General features: G+C 46.5%; 3 protein-coding genes across 5 annotated transcripts; 2 read left to right on the plus strand and 1 right to left on the minus strand.

The window, feature by feature from the left end:
• The first annotated feature begins 167 nt into the window (after window positions 1-167).
• Window positions 168-4829, plus strand: LOC108097229 (sex-lethal homolog). Of its 3 annotated transcripts, none has more exons than XM_043207348.1 (6): window positions 168-279; window positions 858-1009; window positions 1071-1397; window positions 1573-1680; window positions 1750-1931; window positions 2469-4829. In XM_043207348.1, exons 2-6 carry the CDS (start codon window positions 947-949, stop codon window positions 3106-3108), a joined length of 1320 nt encoding a protein of 439 aa, XP_043063283.1. In that variant the 5' UTR covers window positions 168-279; window positions 858-946; the 3' UTR covers window positions 3109-4829. The 3 variants fall into 3 exon arrangements, with proteins under 3 accessions (XP_043063283.1, XP_043063284.1, XP_043063285.1); XM_043207349.1 differs by lacking the exon at window positions 168-279 and having other exon boundaries at window positions 2469-3040; window positions 3151-4829; XM_043207350.1 differs by lacking the exons at window positions 168-279; window positions 1750-1931; window positions 2469-4829 and having other exon boundaries at window positions 1071-1405; window positions 1540-1665.
• Window positions 4830-5691: 862 nt separating this feature from the next.
• Window positions 5692-9334, plus strand: LOC108097227 (5'-AMP-activated protein kinase catalytic subunit alpha-2). The gene is made up of 3 exons (XM_017199387.1): window positions 5692-6070; window positions 6179-6511; window positions 7091-9334. The coding sequence occupies exons 2-3, from the start codon at window positions 6233-6235 to the stop codon at window positions 8552-8554; spliced, it is 1743 nt and encodes a 580-aa protein (XP_017054876.1). The 5' UTR covers window positions 5692-6070; window positions 6179-6232; the 3' UTR covers window positions 8555-9334.
• Window positions 9335-9373: 39 nt separating this feature from the next.
• LOC108097228 (thioredoxin, mitochondrial) lies at window positions 9374-10905 on the minus strand. Its single transcript, XM_017199389.1, has 2 exons — window positions 10561-10905; window positions 9374-9850 (listed from the first exon to the last, which is right to left on the minus strand). Exons 1-2 carry the CDS (start codon window positions 10750-10752, stop codon window positions 9554-9556), a joined length of 489 nt encoding a protein of 162 aa, XP_017054878.1. The 5' UTR covers window positions 10753-10905; the 3' UTR covers window positions 9374-9553.
• Between the last annotated feature and the right edge of the window lie 625 nt (window positions 10906-11530).

Genomic DNA, 11530 nt, shown 5'->3' on the forward strand with positions numbered 1-11530 from the left:
GTTTAATTGCATTAATACTTAATAATAATATAAGAAAAACATAAATATTTAAGAAAGTATTTGTTTTAATGCTGTTTTCAGTGTATTTGGCGCTGCCGATCATTGAGAGTAGCAGTGATGCCAACTTAGGGAAAAACTGTATTTTTTAGGGAATTCACAGTTGGTCAGTAGCCTTTAGGGAAAGCCATTTCGGCATCTGGCAACATTAAGCGTTTCGTCAGGAAAAGTGCACAAAAACCGCTGTTTTTTGGTGCAGTTTGTGGAGCCGTTTGCTGAAAAGTGAGTATTGTGCGTGTACCGAGACTTTTCGTGACTGTGGGCTGTTTTTCTGTGTACACGCCAAGTTTTTGTAAGTTCGTATTCTATTTTTCTTGACTGCACGGTGCCCCAAGCTAACAAACACAGGCGCAACTTCGCGTGCGTGTGTGTTTTGCTCGAATGCCCGAGTGTGTGTGTACTTCGTGTTGGTATAGTTTTCTGTGCTTCCAACAGGGTATTTTTTGTTGTGTTTGTGGGTAAGCAGGAAGCATTTGGTTTTCCCGGATCCTGGTGCCCGAGGTCCCGGACGGGGCGCAGAGGCTGATGAAGGCGGCCAACGGTGCATCCACTTTTTTCCAGCTAATCTCGCGCCGTCTCATTCGCTCCGAACGGTCCCTCGGCTGCCGAGATGTACACACAGATACTCGGATTTTGCCGAGGGGAGGGCTGCTGCAGTTCTGGAGTCCGGATTTTGGAATCCGAGGTTCGGGATTCGGAGCTCAATCCGCATCCTGCAGTCGTGCAACAAAGACCTGCGCTCGCAAATACTCCTCGCTTCTGCAAGCTAATTGATTTGTGCTCTCTTTCTATCGTTGCAGCTTGTGGCGCGAACTGCGACGCAAATAAGCAAGTTTACGAGACAATTAGTGGAGCTATTGAAGCCAAATCAAGCGTAAAACCGAAGGACATGTCTAACTCCGAAAAGATGCAAGGTCAGGAGCACGACGATGAGCAGTCCTCCGACATCGAGGTGTGTTTTTCAGGCTGTGATTACCCTATTGGCCACTTTACTCATATTTTTTTTCATCTAGGAGTCCGGCGATAATGTAGGTCGCGATGAGGGAACTGACGAAGACGATGACAGCAACGGCAACATGCAGCAGGAGGATGGCGATAACAATGGCCATGGCGTCCAGAATGGCCAGGAACAGTCCGGCGATGAGGGCCCGGGCAATGGCCAGGGCAGCGAGTGCAACAACTCCGGGCAGCAGCAGCAACAGCAGCAGCAGATGGATCGCACCAGCGCCACCAACCTTATCATCAACTATTTGCCGCAGGACATGACTGACCGCGAGTTATATAATCTTTTTAGTGGCTGTGGACCCATCAACACCTGCAAGATCATGCGCGACTTCAAGGTGAGTCTGATTGTGGTTTTTCGCGAAGTGGGTGGCCATCTCATCTGGGACCCAGGTGAGCTGCACGTTACAGGTGCCATCCCTGTCGCACGCTGCATACACATAAATGCATCATACTCACACCCGCCCCCTCTCTTTTTTCCATGCGCGCGCCCTTGGGACGCCATCGAAACAGACCGGATATAGCTTCGGCTACGGCTTCGTGGACTACAAAACGGAGTCGGACTCGGAGGACGCCATCCAAAAGCTGAATGGCTTCTATGTGCGCAACAAGCGCTTAAAGGTAAGTTTATTAGCTTGCTCAACTTTAAGGCCCCCGGCTCAATCACGACTTTCTCTCTTGCCCCCACAGGTCTCCTACGCCCGACCTGGCGGACAGTCCATTAAGGATACCAACCTGTACGTAATCAACTTATCGCGTAACATCAATGACGATATGCTGGACCGCATCTTCTCGCCCTTCGGCCTGATTGTTCAGCGCAACATTCTCCGGGACAAGCTCACAGGACGCCCGCGCGGCGTCGCATTTGTGCGGTGAGTAAGAAAGGCATTATGCCTCGGGAGCTCGGGACTCCAAAATAGGTCAAAGTTCTCAATCAGCATCCAGATTGCTCCAGATGTTCATAAACTGTCGAAATATTGTTACCGTTGTGCAGAGATCTTTGAGGGCTTAATTAAACTTTTAATTCATTAGGGTCGCAACTTTTAGAGAGCTTATTATAGATCTCAAAGTCCCTGTGTTAAGACCACCTATGTAAACTAGCATAAAAACAGCTAAGATACCAAAAAATAGTGATTGCTTGTGAACCTTTAATGTCGTGTATCTATAAGATCCACAAAAGTGCCTAAATGATTTTTTATACGTGTACGCAAGTGTACGAAATTATCTTGCAAAGTAAAAGACCCTTCAATACTTTAATGCGATCATCAAGTGTGTCATCTCATCAACAATTAAGAACCAACCGAAATATGATAGTGATATATGCAATTGTAAAATGTGGTTATGTCCTGGAGAATTGAAAATTTGGCAAGTGCTTCCCAATTTTAAAGCCCAAACTCACTCGTTTGCAGGTACAACAAACGTGAGGAAGCTCAGGAGGCGATCAAGGTCCTGAACAACACAGTGCCGGAGGGCGGTTCCCAGCCAATCTGGGTTCGCCTGGCCGAGGAGCATGGCAAGGCGAAGGCAGCACAGTTTATGTCCCAGATCGGAGGTGGCAACGGTGGTGGAGGCCCGCCACACATGGGTCCCGGCGGACCGATGCAGCCGCATCACCACAATAACCACCATCACAACAACCACCACAATCCGCATATGCCGCCGCATCACCATCAGCAACAGCATCCACACCAGCATCCGCACCACCACCCGCCGCTGCATCACATGCAGCACCATCCCAACAACCACAACAACAATCACCACAACAATCATCATCATAACAACAACAATAACCATCACCACAACTTGGGAGGTCCGCACCCACACCATATGCAGCAGATGCACCCGATGGGCATGAACATGGGCATGGGCGTTAACATGGGAATGGGCATGGGCATGGGCATGCCCATCCACGGAGGCGGCGGTGGTGGTGGCGGCGGCGGCGGTGGAGGCGGTGGTGGCTTCCACCACATGGCGCACAGAGGTAGATCAAATAGAACAACACGATCTCAAAAACAGCATCCATATAACCATGCACAGAAATTTATTTAAACGCCATTAATTTCTTTACACGATATTAGCTGCATCTCTCAGGTGAAGTGTTCATTCTGCCATTGCCGATTTGCAGCCGATTCCCCAGCCAGCCGCAACCTGTAGGCAATGGCCGCAACCAGAACAACATCAAGAGCGTCTGCAGCAGCAGAGCCAGTACGAACCACCACCGACCGTTAGCCACCTGACCAACCAGATCCCCCGCTCCGACTACCTAGTGCCAATCTACTTCCCCGTCACCAATCCATCATCCGCCTCCTTCTCCATACCCTCTTCGTCGGCCGCAATTACGGCCTGCCCGGCCATAATGCCCCATCCCGTTCCGATTCCGGTATCCAACACGGAAGTTTTCGTTGCAACCTATCCAGAGGCCACGATGCCTCAAATTTCAACTCCAGATCCACCCATTGCTGTCCCGGTCCTTTTCCCCGTGGAGGAAGTCAATGGCGAAGTGGCGGCAGTGGATGGCGGTTGCTTGAGTTTCTATAACATAAACGAGGATCTGGTAAACTCGTTCACCTACTATGATTTGGACAACGGCGAGATGTGTGCCATGGGGCTGGTTTACGTGAGCTACCAGGAGCCGCGGATGGCAGAGGAGCAATTGGATGCCGCAACTCTGATTGCCCAGATGAGCAATGCATCGCTGGCAGATGGAGACGGCGAATAAGGCGAGGCTAAAGGCAGTTGGAATGGCCGGCGGACATGTCGTCCAAAGAGAACGGGCGAGTAGTAACGGCTCCTAACAATAAAAAAAGAAGAAGAAGAAGCCGAATCGGAAGGGAGATGAGGAGAAAAAGCCGATCCAAAACTTATATCCAATAGTACCCGACTCTCTCGCTCTCTTTATGTGTATGTATGTATGTTGTACCCCGTATATGTATATTCATGTTAGAGAGCCAGGATCGGTCGATACCATACTATTTCTGTTTAAACCAAAAACCAATACTGACTGGCCAGGAACATAGCAAATCCAAGCAGTGGCAGCATCGGCAGGCAGGCATGAGCAGGTCAGAAAGAACACTTTCACTGATTTTAGGCAAGCAGAGTTGAAGATGCATAGCGTGTAATAAGATGTAAGAGAAATAATGTTCCAAAGTACATAAGCCCACACAATCCCCTACCACTCACACGTAAAGACGGTCGGAATCGAATCCTTGATCAACGATTTGATAATTTCGAGATTAAGATAAAAGTTATGCACTGCGATGCGAATTTCTAAGCAAAGTAAGCAGCAATTCCAATGAATTTGTATGAGGAGCATACAAAACCCCAAACCCAAAACACGCAGCAATTGAAACGGAGACAAGAACGGAAACAAGGCAGTATCTTGACCTAAGATTACGGTGACATTAAAGGCCAGAAACTGCGAATCGGACGGCTATACTATACTGATGTACGGATACGAATTTTAGACGGACAACGGACAGCTTGCTCTGAATAGATGGTTAATTTGTAGACTTATAAGGAAATCACAATAAGAACAAGGGTTCGTTCGCGGCACTTGCTTTTTACCACATAATAAATAAATTATTGATGTATAACCAACAAGCAGACAACAACAACACTACACACTAAATAAACAACTATATATTAGATAAATATATATGAATGTATAAACACCCGATTTCCCGTAAACCTTCAACATAAACTCGACAAGAAGATCGTTGAATATGAAATAAACTTGAAATTTTCCAACCAGCATACGGTGGGACCCAGAAGCCCATACTTTTTTTTTTTATATATTCATAGTTTCTAATAGTAAAAACTAGTCTCCTAGCATTATCGTAGTTAAGGCAACTTTTTTTCAGACTTAACTTAACGCGCGGAAGAATAAATCGAAAATACATGTATTTAATTTTTAAAGTTAATTATTAATAAACAAAACACAAATTGAACTTTTGAGCCTGCGTGCGAGGTGGCTTGATGGCAGCGGCTGCGAAAGAGAGCGAGAGAGAAGAAAACGAGGTACAGTACTTAAATTAGTACATGTGTGCAAAACGGAGCTTACATTTGAAATATTGATGTACATTGATGTTAAGCTAAGCAGAAAAATAGCGAAAATTTTCGATTTTTGCCTAGCTGAATTGTAGTCCAACATTGAAATATTTATTAGTCTTTAAGCGGGTCTTACTCGAAAGGTGAAAGCAAGAAGCTGTGGCTCTACTGCAAAAAAAAGAACAAATTTAGACACATATACACAAAGATTTGTGAACAACCAAAACGAAAAAACTGAATTTTGCGATAAAACTGAACATTTTGATGGCAGTATTCTTGATAATTTATATTTGATTGATGGTGCACACTGTTCACCTAAAACACACACAAACAGCGGTTACCAGTTGGCATATATATTTACGCGTATCAAGCGAATTAAAAAACGTTTTCAGAGAATTGATGTAAACTCAGTGTCCAAGCCAAAGAGCTATATAGAAATTCTACTTGGTGTAATAAAAATGTTTTAATCGCAAAGCGGAACTGTTGACCCTTTCAATTGGAGATCGAAATTCTGAATTCTCAGTTAGGCACACCGGCTAGGCTTTTCGTTTGCTCACATGAACAGACTGATTCGTTTTTATTTTTAATTTGTCCAAATTCAAAGTAAGTAGTTTACACTAAAAATTGAATTGCGCGGGCGCATTGTCAACCATCTGGCAACCCTGCCGACTGCTATCGATAGGCACTGGAAGGCTAGAAAGAGAGGGTGCGAATCAGCTGCTGGAACGCCTGTTATTGGAAGCCACTGTGGAAATCGCGAGCGCTTTCCAATGTCAATTAAATAAGCAAAACGCGAAGAAAAGCACAGCCAAACTGAGAGTCTCGTTGCCACGGACGTGAACACAAAACCAGGAAATCTTTTTAAATATTAATATACATCATAAGACCCACTCAGCTTCTGCTCATCTGTACCCTAAAACACATCCGGATAAGGTGGCACGGTGGGCAGGAAGAACGAGACGTCGTAAGTTGGAGTGGTTTTTCTGCTCTGTTCTCTTATGTTCTGTTGATTCAACGGACTACGCAATAACGAAACGCAACGATAAACGACTAACAGCGACCTTCCCCGCAGCGGAGGAGCAATCCCTAGGAGCACTACCCTTTCCTCCCTCTCTGACGCGTCAAGATGCCTCAAATAAGGGCTGCGGCCGCTGAGGCGGTGGCCGCCGGCAGCGCCAATGGGCAGCCGCTGGTCAAGATCGGGCACTACCTGCTGGGCGCCACCCTGGGCACCGGAACCTTCGGCAAGGTGAAGATCGGCGAGCATCAAATCACCCGCGTCAAGGTGGCCGTCAAGATACTCAACCGGCAGAAGATTAAAAGCTTGGACGTCGTGGGCAAGATCCGTCGCGAGATCCAGAACCTTAAGCTGTTTCGCCACCCGCACATCATCAAGTTGTACCAGGTGAGCGCAGGACATCTGATATTGTGCATTGCCAAGAAGTTCTGGGGATTCCCTTCCCTACTCACATTCAATTTCCCATGCATAAATACCCGAACAAGTGTTCATTTATTTGTTGATCGATCCCAAGTGTACAGCAGAAATAGGATCCTAATTCGTGCTCGGCTCGTGCCGCTCTATAAACAAAACATTTTTTTCTTCATCATTGTCAGGGTAAATAGTAACCACAACCAACAACAATCGAGGCTTTCCGAAGTTACCCCGAAACTGGGGCACTAGTTTGCTTATAGAAAAGCCGCTGACCAAATAAACATTACAAACGTGATTCAAACAAACAAAATTCAGAATAGAAGTAAAAAATTAGACTCTACCTCATAAGCTTATAGATGCACAGTAGAAAAAATCACCGCATGCAGGTTCTTTGGACTCCAAAACTTTGTTTGTCCGTATAGAAACCAATATATGTATATAGTAAATTGCTCCAAGATAACGAATCCAATATTGACTTAGGCAGACACACACTAATCTGGGATAACTGCAATCACCATATTAAATGGCTTCCCATTTCGACATTTCCCAAAGGTTATCTCGACGCCTTCGGATATTTTCATGATCATGGAGTACGTGAGCGGCGGCGAGCTATTCGACTACATCGTGAAGCACGGGAAACTGCAGGAGCACCAGGCGCGCCGCTTTTTCCAGCAGATCATCTCTGGCGTGGACTACTGTCACCGGCACATGATCGTGCACCGGGACCTGAAGCCAGAGAACCTGCTGCTGGACCACAACATGCACGTGAAGATCGCCGACTTCGGGCTCTCGAACATGATGCTCGACGGCGAGTTCCTGCGCACCTCGTGCGGCTCACCCAACTATGCGGCTCCCGAGGTGATCTCCGGCAAGCTGTACGCCGGACCCGAGGTGGATATCTGGTCGTGCGGCGTCATTTTGTACGCCCTGCTGTGCGGGACACTGCCCTTTGACGATGAGCACGTGCCGACGCTGTTCCGCAAGATCAAGTCGGGCATCTTCCCGATTCCCGAGTACCTCAACAAGCAGGTGGTCAACCTGGTGTGCCAGATGCTGCAGGTGGACCCGCTCAAGCGGGCAAACATTGAGGAAATCAAGAAGCACGAGTGGTTCCAGAAGGACCTGCCGGCCTACCTCTTCCCCTCGTCCATCGAGCAGGACTCCAATGTGATCGACACCTACGCGGTGGCCGAGGTCTGCACCAAGTTCGGGGTCAAGGAGACTGAGGTGCACAACTCGCTGCTTAGCGGCGATCCGCACGACCAGCTGGCAATCGCCTACCATCTGATCATTGACAACAAGCGCTTCGCCGACGACGCGGCCAACCAGATAAACGAGATCAATAACTTCTTTGTAGCTGGCTCACCGCCGCCACCACCTCCGCCACCAGCTCCGCAGTCGTCGATGGATCACCAGCCACCGCTGGCCACCGTGACCGTGGGCGGAGGCACCGCAGCCAGCTCTGGCACGGCCACGCCGGTGCCCCCGACCTCCGGCGGCACGCCCAGCAGCACCATTAGGCCACACCCAGAACGGATTGCGCCGATGCGGGACCGCCAGTTGGCCATGTCCGTGCAAACTTCGGGCGGCGGAGCGTTCCCGGAGAAAACAGTGCGAGGCGGAACGCCGATCAAGCGCGCCAAGTGGCACTTGGGCATCCGCTCGCAGAGCAAACCCAACGACATCATGCTAGAGGTGTACCGGGCGATGAAGGCTCTCAGCTACGAGTGGAAGATCATCAATCCGTACCACGTGCGAGTGCGACGGCAGAACGTGAAGACAGGCAAATTCTCGAAGATGTCTCTGCAGCTGTATCAGGTGGACGCCAAGAGCTACCTGCTCGACTTCAAGTCGCTGACCAACGACGAGGTCGAGCAGGGCGACGACGTGATCATGGAGAGCCTCACTCCGCCGCCGCTCAGTGTTTCCGGAGTGATGCCGCTGCAGCCGACCGGCCACCACACCATGGAGTTCTTCGAAATGTGCGCCGCCCTGATCATCCAGCTGGCGCGCTGAGGGGCTGGCGACCAAACCAATGATGAAGAAGATGTAGGAGGTGACCGCGGTCGGCCGCAGCGTATTCAATGGGATCTTCTCGGTTGGCGGTCTGCGCAAAGACCGCCCTGAGGATTGACCATATGCCGGAGGACACAGTCCCACAAAGAAAAGCTGCAGTCGTGTAGAGTTCGGAGTTTCTCAGACAAAAATGCATAACTAAATTCTTTTAATCGACGTTTTGCATGTTGTCGTTTTGTTTAACAAAAATGTAGCTCACACCAGTGGTCCCGATGCCGTTTTAAGAGTTTAAATACACTCATAAAACGGTAGCAGGATTGAACAGCTTTTAAACCAACCAACTAGTGATTTTCGATCGACGAAAAGCTTCTGAACTCCGACTCCAGCTTCCCCTTGTGCGGCTGTGTCATCTAAATCACTTGTTTTTGAACTCGGACGCCCGCCAGCCGTTACCGCTATGCTACCGTTACCCGCTTTACCGCATCCATTTCCGCTTCCGGTTAGTCTAAGTTTGTAGGTTCCGCTCCGTACGACCAGCGGGCTTCGATCTGTTTCTGTTGTTTCTATATCGATTTCTGTTTATATTTACATGTTGAGTTATTATTTTACCCGAATCCAAAACATATGTGTACGTATATTTGTATTATGACTAACGAATTGTAATCAAAACCTTGGCCGGGCGATGTTTTTAGATTGTAACCAGCTTGGGCCGATCGAGAGTTTTATGTATCTGTATAAACCAAGCCACAATAAAGCGATCCATAATTATTCTAAATAAAACCTGGACCTTTCCTAACTAAATTCAGAACAGCAACGATGTGTGAGTTAAAAATAGCCATAATTAAGATTAGTTTTATTGCATATTAAAGTATTTTGTGCACATTCTTTCAGCATCGATGATTGCATTTCCTGCCTCGGCATTGGGCTATATCGCAGTTACAGTCTCGCGTTGCATGTAAAATCGTAACCTCCCAGAACTCGTATCCTTCTTGAATTTCGCTACTGCTTTTGCTGTTGCTTCCGCTTCAATTTGTCGATTAGCGTTTCAATGCTGTTGGCGTCCACCAGGCCAATGAACTTGTCCACCACGACGCCGTTCCTGAAGGCCAGCACAGCGGGCACGGCCTTCACCTCGAAGGTCTCCACCAGATCTAGGTTCGTCTCCACATCGATCACAGCCAGGTCGATCTCGTTCGAGTTCTCCAGCAGCTCGAGCATCTTAGGCGTGAGTATCTTGCAGGGATCGCACCACTCAGCGTGGAAGTTCACGATCACCGGGTTGTCGCTGTTGATCACCTGCGGTAAGTTATTACCTGGTTGTTATTTAGCAGTAATACAAGCACAAGTCAAGCACATATGAAGAAATATGGATTTAAGAAAATATTGCAGTCGAGGTAACGTTCAATTCTGATGTCATATCTTTATAGGGTCATAATATTAATTTAGAATGATTCACTTGGATTTACACCCCCAGTTTTATTTTAATTGCTTAGCCTTTGAAATAACTATCTCTATTTACGCGTTGCATAATGGAGTATAGATAAACTTAAAAAGACATGCTTTAGTTACTGAAAACTATAACATGTGGGGTAGAGGTTGCATGATTAATAAAACAAATAATTGCTCTGTTTAAAGAGGGGAGACAGTTGAGATAAGGAGACTAATTAATCCATATGCAGTTGATAATCTTGTTGCTAGTGGAATGCTAGTTATTCTTCTGCAATTGACTTTTCCGCTGTTTCTTTGGTTGTTGTTTTTGACTGCTTAACAGCTGGTTAGAAGGGGTTTAAACTGGTATCCAAATGGTTTGGGCCTCATTTGCATACACGAGCCAAACGGCCAACGCAAAATTGGGTGAGCGCAAAAACTTATGGACACGGGTCCATAGGCCAAGTGCGTCATGGGGTGAACCTGCCTTCTCCTGCCTCAACCCTTCTGCACGGAAAACTAATCACGTACGCCAGCGTAGCAAGGTCGTGCATTCCTATTGCGTAATTCTGACTCACCTTCTGGTCAAACTCGTAGTGGTCCTTGATGACCAGCTTCTTCAGGAGATTCTGCGACTGCGACAAATACTTTTGGGTGGCCTTGGCCGTCTGAGGAGCGATTCTTTGACAGCTGCTCTGGGCACTGGTGGCTCCCATGGAGCAACAGGCCACTAGACGTGGCGCTATTCCCTCGGCGGCGATCTTAAGCATTTTCTTTTACGTCTAGGTACGGATGCGGGGATGTATGAGGATGCGTACTACGACGATAAGTTTACGGTCTGAAGTGTTCAAACAGTTTTTTCCGTTTCCTCGTAAAGTACTGCGCGTATTCAATGTTTGTTTATAAACTGAACAACACGGTGTTGCCACCTGGCTCTGCGAACAACACTGAAACTAGCTAGAAAAAGCTAAATTCGTTAAAATGGAACTCATCAGATAAAGTCTTTATAATGCATTGTTCATTTCGGGCAAAACAGCAAAAAAGTGAGAAGAGGGGCTTAATTAATATATATATACATAATATATATAAAATATATGTATAATATATATATAATTAATATATAGAAAATGAGAAAGTGTAGCTTTGTGGATCAGTAACATTTTTAACGTTTTTAGTAAATTATCTTTGTTAAATGCATTACTTCATGCACGTACATATATATATGTGTACTTAATAAATTTTTTATTACCTAAATTAGTAAAATTTCCTCCTTACTTTACTAAAAAATTCGATAAGGTCAAACCTACTAGTTCACCAATTTTATCCTTGCGCCTTACATGAAAAAGCAAGTCCAAGATTAAATGAAAGACTTGCTGTACAATCACTGCAACATACCCTATAAAAAATGTTAAACGCAGGAAATTTATATAGAAATTAAAATTTGTCATTTTCAGGTGTCTGTTTTTAAGCTTTTATTTTTGTTACTCTAAAAAAGTTTAAAGATGGCGCTCGGCTAATTGGAACCAGATCAATTTATCGGTTCAAGAA

Source organism: Drosophila ficusphila, unplaced genomic scaffold, assembly GCF_018152265.1.
Source record: "Drosophila ficusphila isolate 14025-0441.05 unplaced genomic scaffold, ASM1815226v1 contig_198, whole genome shotgun sequence".
NCBI classification, from domain to species: domain Eukaryota; kingdom Metazoa; phylum Arthropoda; class Insecta; order Diptera; family Drosophilidae; genus Drosophila; species Drosophila ficusphila.